Source organism: Hyposmocoma kahamanoa, unplaced genomic scaffold (assembly GCF_003589595.1).
Source record: "Hyposmocoma kahamanoa isolate Upper Pololo Valley unplaced genomic scaffold, ASM358959v1 101, whole genome shotgun sequence".
Classification (NCBI taxonomy): Eukaryota; Metazoa; Arthropoda; class Insecta; order Lepidoptera; family Cosmopterigidae; genus Hyposmocoma; species Hyposmocoma kahamanoa.
In genome coordinates, this window is record NW_020653333.1 from 485419 (window position 1) to 511652 (window position 26234).

Below are 26234 nucleotides of genomic sequence, written 5' to 3' on the forward strand. Positions count from 1 at the left end.
AACCTTCAAAACCGGAACGCAGTAATGCTCACATTACTGCTTGGCGGCTAAAATAGGTAAGGTGGCAGTACTTCCCTGGATGAACACTTTCACAAGGAGCTCTACGACTACTAAGGCTTACCATCAGGCGCACGACTTGTTCGTCCTATCACCTGTTAAGTCATAGCTTATAACTGGTGTTAAACAGTGGGTGATTAGTAAGGTTATAGGTATATTTTTTACGAACAATAAAAAATTGCATATTTATTTATTTAAATCTTAGTATATTATAATAATTTATTTTTTTAATTATAATTCAACCAATGGACAAAACAAAAGACTCCTACAGACGATATTACAAAAAATCCAATCTAGCTTTAACAAATGAACAATAATCACTCTAACCAAACATTCTAACATATTTTGTGGCCTATAAAATTGTATTATCACTGAATACGAAATAATATTATGGAGTCTGAAAAATTAACCTTAATAAGCTGAAGTGGTATTGTATATGTATACCCGTTGGCCACTCATTTCTCAATCACGTAACCAAACCAAACCACCAAACGTTGAAAGCTTGTCTCAAATAGCATTTGCAACGTTGTTCTTGCAATGTGATTCTTGCAATGTGATTCTATAAAAGACTATTATTTCGGATTTTGTGATGAAATAGGCGCTGTAGATAGGTTTGAACTTGTACACGTTAGATCTCATGACGTCACCAGTACCGTAAATGTTCACACAACTCCAACACTTACGCAAGTGATATCATAGTAGTAAGTACTATACGCAGAGGTAGCACATATGTATAAGTCACATAACTTTTTGCAATCAATAAATTAGTGTGCACAAGGGCGAGTCCTATACTTCGGCCCTATACTTCATGTCCTATTCTAAGAGCAGTAGACATTGTTCCATTCAGTCTTTTCAATTACATGCGCACTTAATTCTTAAACTTAGTCATTACGACTCTTCTTGGCTGGCGACCTGAGCGATAAAAACTTGTTGTTGCGGTTGGTGTTGTGCTTGCGATGTTACCTGCAAAATATAACATGTTTTAAAAAAAACCATACTTATGTTTACACAGGCAATTCTTTTTCAGACCCACATACTAAATCTATGACACCCACCACTGATATAATATCAATCTTCAAATATTTTTTTGACTAATCCTTGTATTCTTTTTAATTTTTTTTTATAATACCAAGTGACAGGACGAACAAGCCGTGCTCCTGATGGTAAGCACACACCTGTCCTTAATAGTTGCAGTGCCACTCAGAGCTTTATATCGCAAAGATCTGAGTGGCATTGTCACTGCGTCCGTCACACCGAGACATAAGTTAACAAGTTCCATGTGCCTGTAATTTTATTACAGACACATAGTATATTATTTCCCTTGCCCTTCAAAACCGGAACACAATAATGCTGACATTACTGCTAGGCGGCAGAAATATGTAAGGTGACAGTACTTCCCTGGACGAACTCTTTCATAAGGAGCTCTGCTGCTACTAATTAAATTATAAAACTTGTATAAATCTAACAATTGCAATTTTACACGTCGGAGAACACACACTTGTCAACCAGAATGTGGGACAACACGATTATGAGTAAGTTAGTTATGTATTTTTTGCTAAACCTTGTATAAATCCAACAAACGCGATTCTACATGTCGGACAACATAGAGTTGTCAACCAGCATGTAGAACAACACAATTATGAGTAAGTTACATAAGTTTGTTCACCCGACCGATTTGTTCTTTATAATTTTATGGATGTTTTTCATCTTAATACGCGTATTTAAAACATCGCGATGCAAGAACTGACCTGTATTATCTGCGGCGACTGCTGTTGTGTGTGGATGACGACAGGCGAGCCCTGTTGGTTGTTCTGCAGTTGCAATCGGATCATGTTCAGTTGGGCTTGCGTCAGCTGGAGTTGCTAGAGATAGAAATGTTTATTGTTTTTAGTTACAAGTTAAAATACAAAACACATTTTGTACAGGTAAAATACTGAGCGCGATCGATCCGTCATTTTGTCAACCCTAAAGAAAAGGCGCGCTTTGTAATGGCTTTGTCCAAACATGTGCTATATGCCCAAAATATTAATCAACACAATATGTGTATTTACATTAACGTAAGCTAGTAAAAGTGTTGATGTTGACTGTATTTAGCGTGTCTTACCGGTACCTGCTGCACTTCCCCGTTAGAGGTAGTAACTAGTTGCTGTACAATGACAGGTTGTTGGGAAACGGCCACGTTGCTGGACGTGGTCGCTGCTTGAGCGTTTGTTGATTGCTGCAAATACAATACATTCTGAGTTTTAGTCTATTATCAGACTGTACTTGATGACCTAGAAGTCATAATAAATAAAAACCAAAAGGGTGGAAGCCCAACAGGTGACTTGCCTACTGTTATATAAAATTTTAATTTTGATTAATTAGAATATTTGTTATGAATGTGTTTTTGTATTATTTTTAGTTAAATTATCAAAATAGGACTATATGTACAGGTCATATTAGGACTACAAAGGACTCTTAGGATATTGCGTGGAATTGTAATATGAGAACATATAATGCTGTTTTTACCTGCACTATCTGTGTGGGCTGTATGATGAACTGCTGGTGTGCCTGCTGCAATGTTTGATGTTGTTGTGGCAATTGCTCGACAGTCTGCATAGGTCGTGGCGGATCGTCACGCGGTTTAGTCGGTTTCACCTCGTGTCGCGGAACTATATCAATTAAGAAGTCGAATTGGTCCGACTTTGATATCGCCATTGCTATGTCGTTGCGCTGAGGAGTGTTTTAGAAATTCAATATTAATGTATAAATTCATTTATTAAAAAAAATAGTTGAATAGCTCTATGCAGGATAATGTTATACTAGAACACCTTTCCCATGTCATCCAGTTCAGTAGTTATTCAACTACACTACACTTTTAAACTGCCTCCTTGGCCGAACGGTTACCAGGCCGGACTGCCACGCAGAGGTCCCAGGTTCGATTCCCGGGTCGGGAGAAATGTTTGTATGGCTTACATTTATTTCTCTCGTGAGTATGGGTGTAATTTGTGGTTGTCTATGTGTGTGTCCATGGTACCCGCGACTCAGGGTTTCCCTAGTGCGGGGCTATGTTGAGTGTGTGCGTTATTTATTTACACAGAGTATGAATAACTATTCATATTAAACGGAACGCAGCGCTTATCAACAAGACGTTATTTATACATAAAAACTGTTTTAGTACCTGCAGTGTCCTCCTTTTATTATCCTCAGTGTGACTCCAAGCCCGCAACGTTAACTCATGTATAAAGATCTCGGCAGCCTTTGCGAAGAGAATAGGAGCTTCAGCGGATATCATCTTCACCTCCTCGTCCAGTTTCATAATTTTTTTGATACGGGCGAGAGGCAATGCTTGCGTTTTGAAGTCCTCCTATTACATTGTGTTTATTTATTAAACTACTGTTGATCCAACTGGTAGGTAGCCTTAAGATTTGTAGCTGGTACATGCAAAATATATCGTTTTTATTTAAGTACTTTAGGTCTATAGCGTGCGTTTTAGTTACTTTTTTTACCTAGCTTTGATTATAGTATTTGCTTAAGAGAGATATAATAAAGTCGAATAGGTACTCACAGAGGTAACCTTCTTGATATCCTCCATAACATTATGCCAGAACTGCTGTAGCGTCTGCTGTGCAGTGTCAGCTGGATTTACCTCCTCCACTGCCTCTTGGTCTAGTACCTCCTCGGCTACGTTGCCTGACTGATCCCTGAATTGGAAAATCAATATACAAAAATATAAGCAAAAAAATAATTTCAATGTCTGGGCGGTTGGTGAGGCGGTTACCGAATAAAGTAAATGATTGAGAAGAATCATCGGCACCTTTGTTCTGTTACGAACATCTTTCAAGTAACGGCAACGGAGAGATAAATTTTCCAAGACTGACTTGAGCACTGCTCTGTTTTATGTGTCCAGGAATAAATGTAATCCGTCCGCGTGTTGCCTGCCTGCTGTACCAAAAACATCTTATTCTTAGTATGCCGCTTCTCTACGAAGGTTGGCGACCATTATGGTTATTCTCATTTTTGAAGCTGCCGCACGAAAGCATGTGGTTAACGTGACTAACTCCATACCACAGGGAAGCCTGATTGGATGCATATTGTTCCTAATATACATTAATGATCTACAAATTTTTTTATTTTTTTTTTCATTTATTTGCGGATGACCTGTCGGTGTTTTTTTCATGTACAGATGGAAAAGATTTAAATATTGATATTAATAATATACTCAGTAATGTAAATAGCTGGCTTAAGGACCACGATTTATTTATTTAACTAATATAGAAAAATAAAATTAACTCCACTGCATATAAATTTTACAATGAATGACGCACCAAAAGAAACAATTAATACTTTTAACTTACTTGGAATAAGAATTGACACAAATATAAATTGGAACCTACACATTAATAATATCTCAGGTAAACTCAGTAGATTTAGTTACGCATTGCTATATTTGAAGAAAACCACTGACATAACAACGGCTGCTTATTATGCTTATGCTCGTGCTTGGCTCAACCATGGTGTAATTCTGTGGTGAAATAGCACAGATACTTTTCGCTTGTTCACTCTACAAAAAAAAGTGTATAAGAATACTGGTAAACGTCGACCCATTTGAAAGCTGCAAGCCACATTTCATTAAATTTAATATTTTAACGTTGCCATCATTATGCGTTTTGGAAATATGCAAATTCGTCAACAAAAACAAACATTTCTTCACTAAATTAAAATACGCCTAAACTCAACCGTTAAACCTCAGACATAAAGACAGACTGGCACTACCTAGCTCAAAATAAAAAAATGCACAGCACAGTACCATTTGTAATGGCAATTAAAATATTCAATAGTATCCCCAAGGAAATTTCATCCCAATCACAGACTAATTTATTTACCAAACACCTTAAAGCACATTTGATAAAAATATGTTATTCTACAAGAGTTTTTTGATTTATACATATAATATCTATATAATTATTGTTTTTCTTGCTAATTTTTAAATTTTATTACTTTTATGTTTATTTTAAATTTATTATACTTATACTAACAGGGTCATGTTGATATTATTTAGATTTTAAGATCCGTGTAACACGTGGAAGCAATAAATACTTTGACTTTGTGCTAAGGTGAAACCAGTCTCTCAGATTGGTTGGAGAACCACGTGGTTTTTCTTCGGTCACGACTACGCTTTCCTTACATTTTAACCTGCATTATTAGTTGAAGAATCCGGTATTTCTTGCCCCTCATTACGTGTCCAAAATACTGCTTTTTTAAGCTTTACAGTTCAAAGTATTTCCAACTTTTTTCCCATCCGACAAAATACCTCAACATTGGTGACCTTTTGAACCCACGATATGCCAAGCAAATGTCTATACAGCCACATCTCAAAGGACTCCAGTTTATAACATAATGCTAGAGTCAAGGTCCAACACTCCATACCAAACTGTATCTTGCACTGAAGACATAGCAGCGGACCAAACGCATGCGGAGTTTAAGGTTGAACCTTCTACAACACAAAATCTTTTCATTGTCATGTAGGTACTTCGTGCCTGTTCGATGTGAATAAGTACGAACTTCTTGTACGCCATCCCAGTGTTCATTTACGTGGCTGCCGAGGTATTTAATTTGGTGTACGCGTACCATTGGATTATTTTCCAAAGTCTCATTCAAATATAATTCTCTATTGGGATCTTAGATACGACCATGAAGGTTGTCTTTTTTGTGTTGATTCTTAATCCATAGTTGTTACTTGCTACATTTATCTACTGGATTCAGTAGCTTTTGTAGGTCCGCGATATACTCCGCAATTAGTACCTATAGTATCGTCTGCGTAGCGTATATTATTATTAACTTCTCCGTTTATCACTATACCCTCTTCGGGTTCGTGTAGAGAATCCACCATTATTCTCTCTGCATACACATTAATAAAAACAGGTGATAATGTGCACCCTTGTCTAACGTCACGTTTGATTTCAGTTTCTTTGGATAGTTGGTGTTCCGCTTTTACCATTGCTTTCTGGGCCCAGTACCGATTGGTCATAACTCCGTCTGTTAATTCCAATATGTTCCAAAATCTGATTCAGATGTTAATGGCGAAAAATGTTTATGTTTACCAAAAACTAATTCAACTAAATTTAAAAAGTAATAATAATAATTTCCGAATTAAAATTATTCTTGAAATCGAATGAGGTAATAATCCATTGTAAAAAATCAATCAATCACAGTACTCATTGTGTAGTGTATACCAAGCCTTATCGGCGTAAATGATTTTTTCCAAATTCAACTTTAATGTCTCGGGGTAAAGTTTATTTTGGTTTGGAAATAGTTAGGTTAAATGTAAGATGATAAAATAAACATTAGGAGCCTACTTACTATAATATTATTTACTACTTTGATATGTGGAATAAGTACATTATACTTACCGACCGACCGTACATAATTATTTATAAATAATAGTGGGTAAACACAGACATTCCAAACCTTATTTAATACAGTAGACAAAAGCAAAAGTGTTTCCAAACAAACAATAAAAAAAATACAAGGTAATAAAATTATTGGTAATATTTCAATAGAAGTTTAGGTAAACATTCTATTGACATGTTTCTTATCGTTAGGAACGCAACGGGAACTTACGCAGCTGGCACGAAGAAGCACACCGACATCTTGTATTTCGACGACCTCTAAACAATTTCGTGCGAAACGCAAGACGCGCCCGAGATTTTCTTGAAAATTTATTTCCAAATTACGAAAAAGAAAATTAGTAAGCGCGGCCAAAGTTAATAAAACACGGTAACCAATAATCAGAGTAATATTTGGAGATCTCCAATCACCAATTACTGAAAATGCGCCTATTCCACGATTCGTCCACCGATGACCAGTCACAAGCTTGACGTTTCATCGATGTTGCTAATTACGTTAAAGACAGCAACCTACACCAATCTTTTGTGTTAATTTTATTTTGATATGAAAAGTATAAGATTTTTGTCTTGTTCACTATCGTATTTCTAATAAAACTAGTCTTATGTGTTAAATCTTTGAGATAATTGCGATTATTACTTTTAAACTCTATTATGAATTATAATAAAATTTCAACTGAAAAATAGTATAGAAGTAGAAAATCCATAAATATGGCAACATCACACGGAAATGACGACTTTAAAGTTTTTAATCAGTGACGTCACCAATCTAGCGTCTATCTAAAATGGCGGCCGCCGAGATTCAGGTCGCGAATTCGTCAAATTTAGCGAAAATAGAAAGGTAATTCCTGCCAAAACGTGCAGTATTATCTGTTTTCCACAATTCACATTAAAAAAAATTTGGTTATATTTGTGTTTTCTTGGTGAAAAAGTGGTGGGCGTGTGGTGTTCATAATCTTGTTTGTTTTCAGTTTTTTCACAGATTCTAGTTACAAGGAGTTAATAGAGAACTCTTCTACTTTTAATTCACGACTATGTGCCGAAAGGCGGATGCGAATGCCCTTTATCGACACCCAAACGGGTAAGTTATTGATTTTTTCGTCTCCCAAAGATAGTGTTTACTAGGGTGACCATATGCAAATAGGACGCTGGGGACATATTTCTTGATTAAATTTTCCGTAAAGTACAGCTCTAAAACTAGGAAATGTCATTTCTTGTCGTTCAGGTGTCGCACAGAGTCATTGCAACCTATTTATGACAAGAAAACAGCGCATGCCGGGCGCAAGAGAGGGCCAAGTCTACACATATCCTTCACAGAGGTATGATAATTATAGTACTGTTTCCAAACTTTCGTAAGTTGCTAATTTTGGTATTTAGGTCATGTTTAAACAACACATTATATTGTACATGCATTGATACTTTGTACACGTTGGGAAACATCCCTGTGAATAAAACATGTCTGTTTTATTTACTTAGCAAAATCATAATCATGGCCACTATTGCACACAGGCAGCACGTCAAGCTACTCATTGATGAATCTTGATCCATTGCACTGGAGGCAATATCGAACAAACGTAGGGATGAAATGTAAATTTGACAGTGTTAACCATACAGGCCAGTTAGGTTTTAAGTAATATGTGCAGCGCCAATATCTATGTCATGTTGCCACTGTAGTGGTTTAACCTCTAAGGCTGAAATTTACACAATGAACTTTGAATTCAGTAATGCAAAAATTAGGAGCTAAGCATGTGTTTAATAATTGTAAAACTGACTGCCTAGGTTTAAACAAGAAATTACAAACTACACTCAAAGTTTAATTTAATTCCTTGCTAAATTAAGCAAAGTTTGTTTTTTTTTTTTTTTTTTAATAATAACGCACACACTCAACATTTTATCAGTTTGGTAAATATGAAAATTTCTTTGCTCTCCATGTTTGCTAAGTCAAAGTAAAATTTTTATAAATATTAGCCTAAATATGGAAAATAAGATTTGGGCCTTTATTAATCAATCACTAGGCCAATAACATAAAGAAATACTTGTTTATAGATAATTTTGTGTTAAGAGTTTTTGGATATTCACTAATATGTAGAAGTGACTTTCATGTCATGCTATTTTCATTCTTATGTTGCACACGAAAACAAAAATATGTTGCATAAGGTCATCTGAGAAGATTAAACATCTGCCGATTCATTCAAAAAACTTAAAGATGCATATGACCATTATTTATGTAACTTAAACATTTTATAGAGATACATGCTATTTGTCACAAAAACTTTTAAGTTACTAGTTGGACAAATAATTTTAAGTTATTTTTGATACATTTTTTTATTTAATGCATCACCCATTTCAGATTCTTAGTAACTGTTGGTTGTCTCTGATTTTAATTAGATGGCGGAAAGCCCGTCGCCAGTACCTCACAATGTCCTCAAATCGATGGGGCTGGAGTGCTACGGATGCTGCAGAGAACACTGGAGAGGGTGAGAACAGTTCTGGTGTGCCCGGAGAATTGCTGGCTGGTGACGACAGTAGGGATGGCTCTCAAACCGCTGCTAAAGATGATCCCAAGGTAATATTATATATTTACATCCATAAGAAATGAAACTATTTTTTTGGATCTATTTGTTTTTCAAACAGACCAACATTTCGGGAACTTTACGAATCATTGGTTTGTTGGAAAAACAAAATAACGCGATTTTGATAAAAAAAGTAGTTTCGTATCCCAGAAAGTTGAAGAAAGGGAGCTTATAGATATTCAGGCAATATAAAAAATTTAATATGTTGGACCAATAAATCATTATTTTAATGTTTTAATCAAAAAAGATTTTCTTTATATTCTTAAATGTCTATAAATGAGGATGATGCATTTATAAACATTTAGGAATATATGATATTAAATATCATTTCATTCCCTTTGTTTCAATTTTCTGATTTTAGCAATTTTTGCTTTCTAAAGGATTTTATATTTCACTCTCAACAATAGGCTGACTTTGTTAGAATGTATGATTAGGGGCTAATAATCGCACTATGATGTTCATAATGCTCATTATGCCATAAAGCAAGTACATGGTAAACATGTTTACTACAGATACTCACCAATCTCTCTGCAAGGTGTAGCATTAAGGTACAGTTTTTCAATCTTACATATAATTTTATACTAACAAATATTTCATCGCTGCATTTCGATGTAGCACTTCAAGTCGTGAGATGTAGGTCATAGTTCATTACATAAATAATTTAAATAACCATTGGTGGAGATTACGTTGAATCAGATTGTATCTTATTCCAGTTTTAATACCTGCTCTTTTTGTTGTCCATCATGTAGGGAATCATAGTATGAACACCAGGCTCTCACAAAGTTTCCTGCATGTCTTTTGTTTATAATGTACTAGCTGGTGCCCACGACTTACTCTGTGTAGAATAAGGACTTCGAGAAGTCTACTATACTACTTACTTGATAAATTATTTGTGTCCATTCTCTTTTTTTTATAATACCAAGTAATGGGACGAACTAGTCGTGCGTCTAGTGGTAAGCGACACGCCTATCCATAAGAGTAGCAGTGCCACTCAGAACTTTTAATCGCAAAGATGCCACAGCGCCGGTCACCTTGAGACAAGTTGACAAGTCGCGTGTGCCTGTAATTTCCCCAGTACCCTTGCCCTTCCAAACCGGAACGCAGTAATGCTCACATTACTGCTTGGCGCCAGAAATAGGCAAGGTGGCAGCACTTCCTTGGACAAACTCTTTCACAAGGAGTGCTACTACAATTTCAAATTTCATCACCTATTTCGCGCCCTTTAAGATTTATTTTTGTGACAAAAAGTAGCCTATGTCCTTCTCCTAGGTCCCATCAAATCATCAAATCAAATTTGATTCAGCGGTTTAGGGGGTCTACTCTCGATCTCCGTCCGAAACAATTACTGTCAAATAAGTAATATTCGACTAAATTAGAAGACGAGTCTTCAGTATAAAGCTTCATTCGCAACACGCGTCTTTTCATTTGGTCAAGTATTGCTTATTTGGCAGTAATTGTTCCGGACGGATGTCGGACGGAGATCGAGAATAGACCCCTAGGCGTGAAAACGTAACAGCTGTCGCATGTACAGTATTAGTCTGGATTATGAATCTTTGCTTTTGTGCGAATGAATACAGTTATTATTATTACACACTGACAACAACAACAATAACAGCAAGAAGTGAGGGAGACACGATACATGTCATAACTTGACAGTTATCAGATACTTAGTTGACATTAGCGACCATTTTAAAAACATTTGAAAATATGTTGTCTACAGGAATGGTTCTACGACGAACTGGCTATGGAAGAAATGGAGACTGGAGAAGAGCCCGAAGCGGAATCAGACGAGGATTACTACGATGATACTTATGCGAACCGGCGCAGACGACGTGGAGGTAGCACACCCACCGGGCCAGGTTCGAGAGGCGGCAGGACTCGGAAATCACAACCTGATGATACACCTGCTAAGAGGGGACGATCTGTGAGTATTTATACCAAATGTTCTTTATTGCAAGGATGTCCGTGACTTTGTTTTGGACATTGCTACATTGTTCTTAGTAACTGTTCTGCAGGTCGATTCAGAACCTTACTTCCGATTACCTTCGATTTGATATTACGATATATACATTTTTATTCACAACACCCGAATCGAACGTCAAACTGTCGTATTTGAAACCTACCCGAAATGACGTCATACCCGTACGATTACTCGAACGTCTCGACCGGCAAAGGCTAGAAACGTTATTCAGAACACAGTTATCGAATTAAAGTTACACGGAACGTCCTATTGTTTACAAAGCAAGTATGTAATATGCAAATCTCTTATTATTTTAAATAAAATTTGGATTTTGTTTAATTTTATTAATTTATTTTAATGCAAGACTAATGCATTCTTATATTTTAGGCCTTTAAAGTCTTAAAAATGTATATAAAAGGATTTCATTTTTCTTATAATCTACATTCGCCGACTTACTCCGTAAACATTGTTGGGTAACGATATCGTATCCAAATCGGAATCGAACGTTTTAACTCGAATGTTCTAAGTTGCTCGGAAAGCGCCCTTCGATTCGAGAACGATATCCAATCGAACGATTCGGTTAAAATATCGAAGAGTTCTGAATCGGGCTGCGGGCTACGAAAGTGCATTTTAAATATTTCTCAAAGATTTATAAATTATTGTATGTCTTAGACTTATCTGGATGATTGTAAAATTGACGTACCCAATAAAATTAGAAATAAAATTATCTTTTTTGTAGACCTATCTACAAAGAACGCAACTCTTAAACTTTTCCATAATTTCTTGGACAACATATTTGATCTTCTTGTATAAATTCCTGTGCAAGAAAAAATCGGGTAGTTCGGCATCATAATGACCTACAATAGCATGATCTACATAGTCAGCAATCATACGTTCCGGAGACTCGTACATCCTTGTCAAAACGCCTCAATATGATACGACAAAGGACTGCTTAAGGCCTTGTGTAACTTGCAAATTTTTTCAATAACAAAATACACTTCTGGCAAATTATTTGTTAACTCACGAATATTTTGGCGTTTTAAGTTTTTTAACTTTTGCATTGTTACTATAAACATTCATAGTGCTCATCTGCCTAAGTCACTATTAATACTATATTTTGTAACAGACGTACTAACGACTTTTCATTAATAAGTGTATTTTTACAGGGTCGCGGACGCAAACGTGCAGGGCAAGGCACACTTCCATACGAATGTCCCGGTGATTCGGAGAAGCCGTTCGCCTGCGAACGTAAGTCTACCAGGAGGCGGCACTAGCGCCTTTAAATTATACGCTTTTTCAGGGGTGAAGTTGATTTACTTGTCTGCATACCTGTATATCTTGTTTCAAAATGGCAATTACAGAGTCACCACATTCAACAGTTTTCACTGAATCGGCAAAAGCCGGTCAGAAAACTACCACAGACGTAAAGATTTTTCTGACCAGATTCCGTGTCGTTAGGTGTGATGACTCTGTTAATACTTGTATTTACATAATTTTACCAGCCTAAGGGTCAGCGCCTAAGGGTCGCACACCGGCGAACGGCAAGGCAGAGAAAATTAAATTTATCAATGTATATTTTACGTTATTGCAATTGAAATAACGTATAAATTTCAATACTCTGACTGAGAGAAATGCGCTGCGAGACTTTGAGGTCAGTCCCACTCTCACAGGTCCCAGAGACCAGGTGCGCTGGCCCTTAATTCTGTACTACGTTTACCATGTATATTGTTGTATTTTCCATAAATATTCCTTCAATTGGTAGAAAACAAATACTCCAAGTAGTCAAAATGTTATATTAGGATAGTTTTTAGGTTGGTTTTCTCCACCTAATTTCGGTGGCAACCTTTGTTATTTCATATATTTCATAATAATTTCCTCGAATGCGTAAAATAATAAAAATTGCCATTGAAATTGAGGTAGAGAAAACAAATCTGGAAATTATCCATTACCAAATCTGGCGACGTCATGTTCCTCTCTTGATTAACTGTAGTAACTGGCATATGCAAATTTTTCAGGGCAGTGTGGTTTTAGTTTAAAAGTTCACATTTAGCTTGTGATAATCTCGTTTTATCAGTGAGTTATATTCCAATATACAAACATACAACGATTAAAGAAACTTAAGTTTCTCATAGGTGGCGCGGACGGCAAAAAAGCCGAAAAAATCTGTGTATCAAGAATAAATAACAAACTAGTCGAGTATTGTCACAAAAAATACGCTAATATCACAGCAGTAAAAACACCGTCATTATCACGAAATAAATAAAAATATTATTTCTTCACAAATACTAGGAATCACACAATACTTAAAAACTGAAGTGATGTGGACAAAAGGGTTAAAGATTCAGCATTGCTGATTTTGAGTCTTCACCTGTAGCTAGCGGTTCGCTTGCTGCACCTGGCAATGTGCGGAGTGTAAAAATGATGATTAGTGAACAATATGAGCTTTTCAAAGCTTCGACTATAATATCAGGATACGACAGTTACTGAGGAGAGCAATGATTACCATTTTCGCATCGGAATTTGTGAAATATTATTAAATGCTCTTAAGATTCGGAGTGTAGAGAAATTCTACTAAACTTAGGAATATAATTTATACCCTAAATGATAGATAAGTTGATCAATATCACTCCAACATGTAAAATATAATGATAGCTCAGGTCCATACCTCTTAGAATGCTAGCTCCCCACCCCTGATAGTCTTACACAATCTGCCTTATTGTATGTACCAACTTGAATAGTAATAAAATACATATAACATTATAATTGCAACGTAACTTTGGTTATATGAGATTGACTTATTAACTAAAAATCGCTGTCTTTATACAATAACGCCTTATAATGTAAACAGACATCGACGAACGGACATGACGAGCAGAGCAAGCGAAAAAAGTGCTTTGTTCACGCTAAAGTTTTGCGCTGCTCGTTTCTGTATGAATAGTTAAAAATCGTAGTATTCTGCAATGCTGCGTTATTGAATGAAGATAGCGAAATATTTTAGATGTTATGGGTGCATTGGCCCCAGAAATTTACTACACAATCCAACAGTTATAATATAATTATTGGCAAATGAATTAGAATAATGAATAGCCTTGATTTGTAACTTCATATAGATAAATAGATTTTAGGTAAACACATATCGAGAGCTTTTAGACAGTTATTCATATATCGTTGGTTAGGACTTAGCCACAACATATTATAAGAAATTCGTTCGCACATACGATTTTTAACATCAGAGGCTTAGTTGATTGATATCTGCAACAATGCTGTGCACACACCCGTAGTGTATGCAGGCGAACAGCTTATAAGTTGCAAATATGCAGTTTCTGTGCAGTTCGTTTGCAATGGAGATAATTGGGTTTGCTGCTAGTACGCTACTAGTTAACACATAAATAAGGCATACAGTAGTTGCTCTAACTGCACCGGAATTGTACGTTATCAGTTGAGATGCAGTTAGGGTTCAAACTTTGAATAATGCCTAACATGCACGGTACAGCAGTCGAATGTCCGGCAAAATGTATTGTAGTGTATATGCAGTTGCAATGTCTCTAATGCTAAAGTACCATTTGTTGAGAGGGCGATATCGTGTGTTTGATACATTTACCTTATTTCAGTAACTGTTCGTAAACTAGAAAATAACTAGCTAACATTCCCGAAAGTGCAATATTATACAACGTTGTGTCGTTTCTGTTGAACCTAGAATAATATATACGGAATACCTCTGAATGTAATACGAATTGCTCAATAGTTACTATTAAAATAAAGGACCTGAGCTTCCCTAGTTAATACATAATGATGTTTCGATATGCCTTCGATGAGATCGTAGCCACAGCTTACTAGGCTGTTCTCTTTTTTTACTGGGTTTCGTCAGTGTAGAGCAGTGGCTTCAAAAATATGATCCGTAGATCTGGTTTACGCTTTAGGGGATAAATAGAAGTTAGATGAGAAACGTATGGGAAATAGGTTTCTTTTTCTTTTAGGTGGTTTATAGTCAAAAGTAACGTTGGTTGTAATGTACGTCGTGTGTAATAAATTGGGTGCCTGTATAAGAAATAATTAAGTCAGGGGAAAAGGATCACATCTGGCATATCGAAATTGTAAAGATAATTAAAAATTATTGTATTGTGTCACCGACTTACACATCACAGAACTTTGGAGGTATGCTTTTTTGTTCAGTTGACAAAATACGGGCACAAATGGCGTACACAGATAAATTAAATTTAAATTGTTGGTCAAATGCAAAAATGCAGGTTATGTGCAGTTATTGGTTCAACGGCACATTATAAATCAATTGTAAGAGAATTGTATTTATACAGCATTGGTATTGTATGCAAATGTTTCACAGCGTTTTTGCAGCCGACATGCAGTTAAAATTATGTACATCTGTAAACGTTACAATACGTAGGCAAATAGGTTTACCATAAATATTTCGTATTTTGTCATCTGATAAATTTATATCTTTTGGAGAATATTGAAAATTGTGGGACCGTAATGCGAATTCTTTTCAGATACAGAGTACATGACTTGGTCTGAATTTATTCTTACGTAACGAACTTCTTAACACGTTGCTTGATTAGAACATTAAATATACTCAGTGCAGTGTCTCTTGTTCTTTAATTACAGTTACAAATTGGTAACTTCTAATGGACTAGCAAGTATAACTGACTACGAGTCTAACATGTATTTTCTATACTACCAACTGTACGTTTCTGAAGCGCCCCATTAACTGGCGAAAATGGTAAAAAACATTCGGATATTACATCCTGATGGGACGAGTAGGACCCTGCAACCACCACACGCAAAATAGGCGCCTGGACGTCGAGTTGCGGAAACTAGCCCGTTGCACCAAGTTCCCATTTTTTATTTAATGACGGACTTGTTTGTTACACGAAACGCTCGCACTTGTTTTGCCAACTTGATTAAAATTTTTAACGATTGAAGTTCACCATCATACGGACGATATTTAAATCCTAAGAATCTCAATTTACAAAGTTTCTAACAAAATTTTGTAGCAAAACTACAAGTCGGCAAACTTTCAGACCCGTACAGATTTCAAATTCATTGGAAACATGCTCGCTACATCAAAAACAAACTCACAAACGTGTTGGTCAACATGTTAACCGACATGTTAGCAAATAATGGACATTTGAAAACAACATCCTTAATACTCAATTCAAAATCCAACATGTTAAGGAATTCGTATTAAGGTCCTTTCAAGTAAATAAAATTAATAGCGCAGGGCCAAACCCGTAGTTTAGTGATACGTAAAGACGCAGGCGCAGCTAATGCAGTGCGTTGTCAAGCAATAAGTGACGATTACTTCTGGTTTATAGCTTATTGTTGTGTGTCTTCTTACTAGTTAATAACAAGAATCTCATGACGTGTGTATGTGGCTAATTTTACTTTGAATTTACAATAGCGATCGCTGTTTGTTTCTTACAAAAGACACGATTAGTAAGGGAGGTCATTGTGAGCGCGTTGGCACACTAATTGCGCGTTTTGTTCGAGCATGCCGTTAATCGCAATCAATGAGTGCGTCTGGAACCCTAATCGACAAATCATGCTAGCGCTTTTTCAATTTCCGGTGATTTATCACCTCCAGTTTGAGTGATAAAAAGATGATGAAAATTTAAAAAGTCTTGTATAATTTTTATGTCATTGCACGATATAAGTACGTAGTCACAGAAGATGCACTCTAACTGCGTTGGAAAACAGTTTTGGATGCAATCTAGGTGCACTCCAGCTGCATTAGCAGTAGGCAGTTGTAATGCAATTGGGACTCAAGCGTGCTGACTGCATAACAACTTCAAACGGACAGCATTAGCAATTGTATAAATTCGAAAGTTGTCGACGTCTGTTTTAAATCCATCTCCAATTTGAAACTAACAGACACACAATAATAACCTTAGGAAAGTACCGGAGTCGTATTATGCCTTTAACTGTTATGTATTTCATGTATAGTGCTAGTGTAAGAATCTCCTTGCTAAATTTAATGATTTAGGAAATTTTTTAGGCAATCGGATTTAGAGTGACAGTGGCAGGATGAATTGGGATGTAGGCCTTTTTAGTCATAGACCAGGTGCCCGTAATATGGCAACAAATTATGACCTGCAAAGGATGAACTTTCAATATTAGATTTTTAGCTGAAATTAGTCCATAGTATAGTAAGACAAGCACGGTAATTCCATACCAATGGCGAGGCGTGAACATTGTCGTTAGTAGAGCCGAAACAAAACAAAAAACACCTACCTCAACAAAAGTGGCGCCTTGACACGAAACTTATTAGAACACAATACACTTAGTACACTTTATTTCACTGGTTAAGGTAACCTACATTTAAAATGTAGCACAAATATAATAAAATATGGAAAATTTTAGGGAACCCGGTGAGAATCGAGTTATATGGACGCCTTGCTACTGTTCCATACTAACGTAGCAGCGCGACTTGTGTTCGTGCGCGCCCGCCACGTGTCATGGACGCGCCTTTCATTATTCTGCGAATGTGCACCGATACAATGCGCGCGGTGGGCGCGCACGCATTTAAGCCGCGCTGCTACGTTTGTATGGAGTTACCTTATTAGTCTTTATTGTACTATGTCCTTACCATTACGTCAGTATCCAGATTTCAGCCACGGCAGACCAAACCTATTCTTGTTTTGAGAATTATTACTAGAAAGAAGACCAGAGCGTCCTCTTGGCCGACGCATTATGGGCACCTCTTTATTTACATGTCTTGTAGGTAAAATTTAATTGTTTTTCTGCCAAATTACGGCATATTCGCTTCTTTCCGTAACTAAAATTTTTAAAAAGCAGGTTTATTAAATGCACGAGTTGGTAATGTTATGCATTTGAATTTCCAATTTCGTCGTAGTTTAACACAAATATTTTAATGAATTTTAAATGAAATCATGCATTTATAGTCTTGACTCTTTAAGGTGGTCCGCGCCTTAGGTAGCGGCGAAGCGAGAGCATTTTTTTCACATTTGCGTTCTTCACACGAACGACCTATACAGAAACAGGAAATATTACCTACGTTCTTGCTCCGCGTCGTACCCAAGGCACGAACAATTTTAAACCGTCACACAATATTTTAGATTATTTTAAGGCCAAATGTTTACTGTAGTTTATAATCAATTTCGATCCTTTGAAAATAATTCTTTAATTTATATTTAATTATAATAAAAAAATGAATTTGTTAGCTTAGCACATTTTAAGTGTTAGTGTCAATTTGCAATATGAAAAGTTCAAAATTGAGTGTATTGGAGGAACTAAAAAACACCAATGAAATCTTTTAAAATTAATAAAAAAATTATAAACACTGCCACGAGTATTTTGCCCTTGTTACCGCGGCAAATACTAGATAATTACGTTTTGTTGTGTATAATAATTATAATATTATTACGTAGGTTAGCGTAATCGAACCTCTTTTCATAAAAATCTTTTTCGTCTTGTCTATATATTGTGTGCAGCATAATTTTGGAAAAGGGGTTTGATGGATTTAAAAATTTTAAAGGAGCTGCGTTTGGCCGATTTGACCACAGTATTTTAGATTTAAATTCTACTGTATACCGTTCGCGGTAACAATAAACAAATATATAAAGCCCAAAGTCTCAAGCTTGGTTTGTCCTCGACTGTACAAACCTAAGAACTTATTTCCATACAGATATCGGCGTCAATCGCAAACCTTCAAAATGTACAACACTCGACGCAGATGTTTAGAATATCTTTAAATTATATCTGTCTATTATATTAGTCTACTAGAATCTCATGACAAGTGAATTAGGAAAAATAATTGAATTTCACTTTTTAACCGGCTTCAAAAAAGGTGGAGCTTATGCGTTCAGCTGTACGTATGTTTTCCGATTTCCCCGTCCATTGTGGACCGATTTTGAAAATTCTTTTATGTTTGAAAGGGTGCATTCTCGTGGTGGTCCCATTGTCACCAAGTCAGAATCTGATTAGGGGATTCCATGAAAATCGAGGAAAATCCTTAAATTTTATAGGCATGTCAGAAAGTCGACTTTTCACTTGACACAATACGTGTAATCGACAAATCACCGTCGCCGTGACAACCAGAAAAAAGTATAAATTGTACAAAGGAGTCCGTAACAGTCCCATTGTCACCAAAGTCAAAGAAATCAAAAGAAGAAGTCAGAATCTGATGAGGGGATCCCATGGAAATACAAAAAAGGTCATAAGCAAACTTTTTAAGGTCGGGATTCTTATTTCAATGAAAAAATTGTTTAAATTAGAATAATTAACACGCAATGCACACGTCAGTGCAAAGCATAAGGCTAATTTAGGGCGCGTTCCCATTATGTCGTCACGTTTTATTATCGTTGGACGACTGTCGTGTCTAGCCTGTTCCCATATCACGACTATCTGTCGTGGACGATTTTTTATCGTTGAACGACTGTCGTGACTAGCTGTTCCCACTAGATCGTGACGACAATTTGTCGTTTCACGACAGGCTCCTTGTCGTTTGCACGACAGAATCGTTTGATGCACTGCAGTCGCTTGTATGTTCTTTTGGAAGCCGGTAGTGTGTGTTCGCTCGAAATGGATGATGACGAAATTTTAATAATATATTACTTTTTAAAAATGCGGAAGAGAAAGAAAACAAAGAAAGGAAAGTTTTGGGTACATCCAATGCTACTAAAAAGAATTCCATTAGGGTATGTCAAACGGTATACGAAGTTGCTTTCTTTTCGGTATTGTCAAAATCTGCTACGACCAGAGATGGGTAGTAGGTTTAAACCCAATCAACCCGCCCGTGTTTTCACCAGGGTTTTACCCGAAGCGCCGAGTTTTAACCCATTTCTGCCCAAAATCGTGGGAAGAAACGAAAGTACAGAATTTGGTATAAATTCCAACACTAACAACATAATATACAATAACTTGTAACAAATTTCTATATTTTTATTACACGAAGAAGAGGCATCTCCACATAATACCCACCACCTGTCAATCCTGTGGATTCTCAATGAAGATCGATTCAAGTGCATACGATCTAACGATTTTTTGTATCAATTTAATGATGATCTTTTCAAGCGAATCTATTCAATAGAAAGGTAAATCGAACTGTCCTGATAATAAAGCAACAAATATTTTGTAATAATATGTAAAATTAAATTTGAACGAAACTCAATTCATAACAAATATTTAGCCGTAAATAGTTTTTGCCGTCGATTTCGGGTTTTAACCCGAATTAAACCCGGTGTGAATAAAGCGCCGGGTTAAAACCCTGGCGCTTGCCCATCTCTGGCTACGACCCAACGCTACTGCAAAGCGAGCAAAGGGCGCGGGGTACGAGAGGGGAGGGCAGGGAGCAGAATACGTGCGTACAGCGATAAATAAAACGTGACGACAGTAGGAGCTGCGACAATCTGTCGTCCCATTTTTATCGTGACGCTTTTTTTTTATCGTCTGACGACTGTCGTTATAGCTGTTCCCACTGTGACGACAGTTTGTCGTTGTAATAATAAAAAATCGTTAACGACAGTTAATCGTGTCGTGCTATGTGTGAACAACTTCATTTAAATATACAAGCCACGATACTAAACTGCACGACAATCTGTCGTCACGACATAGTGGGAACGCACCCTTAAGGATAAAATAATAGTTTGGGAAGCTTTTAGGCAACCGCACAATATACATATTAACTTTTGGGCAATATTTCTTTATGTAATAATAATTACCGGGGCAAGTAAAATATACTTTTTAATAAATTTGTGTCCACTGTAACTAATCTAACTATAATTTAATGCCAATTGGTCATGGGATATTAGTAGATCTACTTATTGTCCCATACAACATTTATAGACGTAATTTACAATTTTGAGGGAAACACGTTATTTATTTTTAATAGTGAATAATTATTTTTGTCAACGTAAATTACGTCCATTACTGTTGTTAAGTCAAATAACGGTTACAAAAGTATAAAGAAAATTTTGCAAAATAATTAATGTGTTATCATTATCACAAATTTTGACGACGGGTGTATATGCCTCTTTCCTAACTGCCGTAACTAGCATTAAGCCAATATTTAACAAAACTTGTTCCAATGAATTTACACAGGGCGTCCTACGGCTGTGGGACACGAAGGAAAAGTACTTTAGATATTGTTGATATTTTGCTTCAAGGAGACACTATTGTATAAAAAATAAAAATACATTTATTTATCCACAAAACACATAAGCTACACACAAGCGTACATTCCCGTACATTTCTGCATAAATTTTGTTGATAGTGACCGTCCGTACCGACCCTTACGAAAAAGGCACTATAACTAGTGCAAGCTAGCCTGTACAGGAACCTTATCAGTCCGGTTCTCAAAAGGCCTACCTTGTTTGAGCTGCCCTGGGTGCGCGTACAGTACCCTCTCTACTTTCCAGATAGATACCAAACCTGTTGTCACGCTCAGTTCCCGTTGTACATTGCACAACTAACGGTTGCTACCGCTAAGCCGTTGACTCTAAAATCCACTACCAAATCTCCACTTTGGTGGCGTAGCTGTTTGCACACTCACCTATCGACGCCGAAGCGTCCCTCCAGTTCTCAGCTACCTGCCTACGCGGCTGGAGGGTCCGGAGCATATTATTATTTAGCTCATTGTCTACTTGCTCTCCGGGCTAGTGCCGGAGATGTCGGTCGCAGTGTCCAGTGACATTATATCCTCCCGGACACATAATTCGAGCCACCACGCATTTTCGTTGTAAAGGGCTAGAATACAAAAATTGTGTTACCATCGAAGAAATAGTTTTCCTCTGGTTTTGCAAATCCAAATTCCCAACAAGGACTTATGGAAAAGACGTTTAGTAATACTAGTTTCAAAATTGCATTATAGTTTTTGATCAATCAAACATTGTTTAAGCTTGGGGCACTTAATACTGAAAATGCGTGGTGGCTTGAATTACGCGTCCGGAAGTATATAAGCGAACATTTAAAAAACAGTAATGTGGACAAAAAGGATGAAAACTCAGCATTGCTGATTTTCAATCTTCAACTATAGCTATTCGCTTGCTGCATCACACCGGCCAGCGGAGTGTATACTGAACACCGGCTAATTATACATGGGGTGTTTGTGTTGCACTTTATGTCAAAGGTATAATAAATTAATAATAATTGTAATTAAGAGTGCGTAATACTGCATTGAATGTACGCGAGTTAAAAAATTGCTTACCTCATCTAGGAATCAGAACCAACGGGAGCCGTACCACAAATGTAAAAAAAAAATACTTTTTTCGATCGACATCATAGCAACACAAAATTTTTGTTTTCTGTCATTATGCATCTGTGTATTAGATAGTAAAGGTAAAAAATTCATGCTGTTCCTTTAATTTAAGATCTATGTTACTTAAAAGGAATTAATCCTTATGATTGACCCTTCTGATCGGAATCTTAAAAATATAGGACTTTTTGATTCAGGATAAGGTAAGCAATTTTTTACAAGTCTTTGAATGTAGGATTACTAGCTTTTAAAAATAAAATTGTATCTCCATGTAGATAAATACCCTATCTACAATAATAAAAGTACTTTTTTTCTCCCTGTCCCATATCTGTGTGACGCCTTGTACATGTAAAAGGTACACGTTAGTGATGACTGTTCATGAAAGTTTAATAAGATCGGTACGTCTTACTCAGCTATGACAAAAATACCAGATACGGCAGTTAGTGAGAAGTGCGATATAGCTTCACTAAGAGGTCAAAGGCAGCTCCCAAACAGAATCTTATGAATCACAATTAGGTCCGCACTGATTGGTTTGAGTGTACTCATGTGTCTGTGATAGTTTATTTATTTCCTCTTCGGTGACTGTTGTATTGTAATTCTAGAAATTTTTTCGTGTAATGGCTTAAGATTTACGCTTTGGTTATAACTTGTCTTCCATACTTTATAATATACTTTTTTTAAATTTAGGCTTAGCCGTATTAAAAGACGTCTGTTAGTAGTGGCGAAGGTGTCCATCAGCCTACCTTCTTTAAATATCTTTTAGACTTTGACAAATAGGGCTTCTTCAAGATTTTTTTCTAAACAAGTTGGAACAGATTAATTTCATTTTCAATTATCATCAGATCATCTGTCAACTTGAAAGTCGGGTTAATATTCAGAGTAAAATGCCAAATTTTATTTTGAATAATTACAATTTAGGGCAATGTTAAAAAAACCTTATGTCTACATTTTGTAATTTAAATGTTTTTAACAATCATTGCTTTAGAATGTGAAAATCACGCAATAGTAGAAGACATTAAGTCCTGTCGACGTTTGTTTTTATATTCAACATACTCTTTAAAACGCTCTGTAGTAAAAATGACTATTTGGCACTTAAGGTTCTTTACCTTTCACCTACAGACAAAATCTTTTATATTTCAATTTCTGAACTTAATAAATGTATTTCGAAAATGTACGGAATTGACATTTTCACGTTGTAGGTACGTCAATGCTGATTTACAACTTACACCGTTACGGAGCAGATGAGATTCTGATTATATACTTGCACGGATCTTTTTATTTTCTTTTTTTAAATGTTTTTTGCTTTGCACATTTCTGATGTCGGTACTGATGCTGATATACGGTGGTAAAGAATGCAGCGGGATATTCAGACTGACCAATAACTTTTAATCATATTGTGCGATCAGTTACAATTCATATTATCATATATGTAATATATATCATATTGTTTTTCAATCTAGTTATAGCCTATAATTTCTCAGAATGTCGTGCTGCATTTTTAACATGAATTTACGTATGAGCTGCGTTTTTATGATTTTGGCAAAGAACATAAAAAAAAGTTTAATTGATTTCAAATAAATAAAATTATTATTTTTGCTATTATATGTAAAGAATTTTTTTTTGTGAATTGAAAATTAATACTTAAGCCATTACACACACTAATGTTTGGTTATATTAATTATATTTTTAAATTTAAATCAATACTTATAGTATTAGCAGCGGTTTGATGTTATCCTTAGATCCAAGCTATTTAGCACCCAAAGATTGTTATGAATTTATACAAGAAATATTTATGTTGAATAAGAAATAAAATTATCCAATTGTACATTTTTATTTGTGATTTTTATGGACCATTTATTATTTTATTGTTTTTTATCACTCGATTACTGCGTTGATAAAACGTCGAAATAAATGTATTTGCGTTTTCACAAAGTTAAAAAGACTATTTAGAGATTTGGCGTTCGTGATTCATGTTTCCGGTACACTGACCGTCAAACGCAATACGTGACAAAGTATGTAGAACGCATGAAACGCGTGAACGCCTTCGTTTGCGAACTTCCTAAGGGCGCCTTCAAAATAGACGCTTTTAGAAAGCTGCAATGGCTCGTCTGTGGCGCTGCAGCCGTGCCATTACTCCTTTTCATACAATATTTAGAAGCTGTGTCGCACAGCCGTCTTTTGCAGACTAGATATAGTATGAAAATTAGTGTGGCGTATTATTTATGATTCTATTCACCTACATTTAAATTATTAATATGGGCCAAATTATGTTTACTTCTTGATTTTGCTTATTATTTACATTTTTCCATGTTGTGTTTTAGTTTTATAAGTATTGTAGTCGATTATTGTAAATATGTGATTTTTTTAAATGAAATTTGAAGTAGTCGTTAAAGTCATTTTCTAAAATTGTTAACAGTGCTTTTGTTCACCTAAATTTAAATTATTAATATGAACGCGCCACTGCAGTGCTTCTACAAGCGTCAAATTTGAAAGCTCTTTTAGGGTGAAATACGAAATATATCACTGACAACGACTAGCCTAAAGGGAAATGAGATATTCCAAAAAAACAGAACTAATTTAATTTTTGACCTAACTATTTGGCAACTGTGTCAATATTTTTTGTTTTTGTTTTTTTTTTCATTTATGTGTACAGCAAGTGCAGTTCCAGTGATTTGAAGTCATCAATCAAACGCGGAGCCTGCGTCGACAGAACTGAACATAGCGATTATCACGACGGGCCGGCTTTTTTGCGCACTAGACACTCGTGGAGAACGCTATTTTGATAAAACATACGCATATATATTGACTGTTTTCCCCTTTGATGTTTATTGACCAAAAAGTACCTTTTTTCAATTCAGCTGACTATATTACACCCTATTCCTATGGACAATAAGTTCAATTTCAGAATTTAGCACAATCAATATTCAAGCTAAACGGTGCTTGATCATAATTGAAATCTGCAAGAATAATTACCGTTCTTTTAAGAACTTAATACAGTTTTCATTCTTAAGCGAACAGTGCAATCGAAATGTTATCAATTTTCAACCACTTTCGGGGACACAAAATTATACAATTGTTTAACCCACTATAGCGTTCTCAAACATTGTCTAGTGCATTCTATAAAGGTATTGATTGATGACGGAAAATTGCTGGAAGGCTGCGTTCCTGCCTTCGCCCTCGTGGTGCCTCCTATGCTCTGTTCTGACGACGTAGGCTCAAAATAGGCAGGCCAGAGTTTCATATGACACTCTTACTTCTCTCTCACTTCTTACGAAAGTGACAGAGAGGTTAGGTTTCTATGAGATCCTAGCCAACCTTATTCGATTCACATAAGATATCAAATTGAAATACGTTGTGCTTTGAGTGATATAATTGCGGATGGAGGCATCACGGGCGGTAAGTAAGTTTCTTTATTTACATAGGTCTTAAAACTAGAAATTATAACAACTTGTCTTCAGATACTGGGTGTAAAATTTTGGCTACACTATTGCATTACGTTAGTCCTGTAATGATCGTTGCTAGCTTATGTATGTAAAACAAATAAATATTATTTAGGTTTAAAGTTGAGTCAAGCATTACGATCTATAGATAATTAATTTACATACTGTACAACCATATAGATATGTGTATATGTTCATTTGTATGTTGTTAAAGTTTATTTATTCAAATACTAATTTCCAATTTCTTTTTTTTTAATAGTTTGCATTTTTTTCTTGCAACGCCTATCTCACGTATGTCATCTTTTGCCCAACAGTATGCGGTGCAAAATACAAAACTCGCGCCGGTCTAGTGTATCACTTCACACACACACACAAGGACCCGCCGGCGGGCGCGCCCGCTGCCGGCAGCGACGGAGACTCGCGCGACGCCACGCGCACCCCTCCCGCGCCGCAGCCGCCTGTCGCGCCTGCCACTGAGTACCAAGACAGTTACGTGACTTTTCTGAATAACCCGCAAGGCCCCGGCATGTGTAAGTAACTAGTAGCCGAGAATACACTCGTTACTTGCACTAAAGCGTACCAGTGCCTCGC

The 26234-nt window shown here is 36.1% G+C and overlaps 2 protein-coding genes across 8 annotated transcripts in view; one reads left to right on the plus strand and one right to left on the minus strand.

Moving 5' to 3' along the window:
• Positions 1 to 299: 299 nt before the first annotated feature.
• LOC113230815 (nuclear transcription factor Y subunit gamma) lies at positions 300 to 6943 on the minus strand. Of its 2 annotated transcripts, none has more exons than XM_026464914.1 (7): positions 6661 to 6943; positions 3605 to 3740; positions 3218 to 3403; positions 2566 to 2769; positions 2168 to 2275; positions 1806 to 1919; positions 300 to 1020 (listed from the first exon to the last, which is right to left on the minus strand). In XM_026464914.1, exons 1-7 carry the CDS (start codon positions 6687 to 6689, stop codon positions 946 to 948), a joined length of 852 nt encoding a protein of 283 aa, XP_026320699.1. In that variant the 5' UTR covers positions 6690 to 6943; the 3' UTR covers positions 300 to 945. The 2 variants fall into 2 exon arrangements, with proteins under 2 accessions (XP_026320699.1, XP_026320692.1); XM_026464907.1 differs by having other exon boundaries at positions 2162 to 2275; positions 6661 to 6820.
• Positions 6944 to 7201: 258 nt separating this feature from the next.
• The window catches only part of LOC113231186 (zinc finger protein DPF3-like), a 34640-nt gene continuing 15607 nt past the window's right edge, over positions 7202 to 26234 (plus strand). For 3 of the 6 annotated variants that reach the window (XM_026465400.1, XM_026465384.1, XM_026465376.1), the window contains exons 1-7: positions 7202 to 7284; positions 7415 to 7524; positions 7669 to 7762; positions 8832 to 9009; positions 10737 to 10940; positions 12143 to 12224; positions 25958 to 26173. In XM_026465400.1, the coding sequence (XP_026321185.1) occupies positions 7229 to 7284; positions 7415 to 7524; positions 7669 to 7762; positions 8832 to 9009; positions 10737 to 10940; positions 12143 to 12224; positions 25958 to 26173 (940 nt within the window). In that variant the 5' untranslated portion in view covers positions 7202 to 7228. The remainder of the gene's footprint in view (positions 7285 to 7414; positions 7525 to 7668; positions 7763 to 8831; positions 9010 to 10736; positions 10941 to 12142; positions 12225 to 25957; positions 26174 to 26234) is intronic. The other 3 variants (XM_026465418.1, XM_026465409.1, XM_026465392.1) reach the window with 2 other exon arrangements.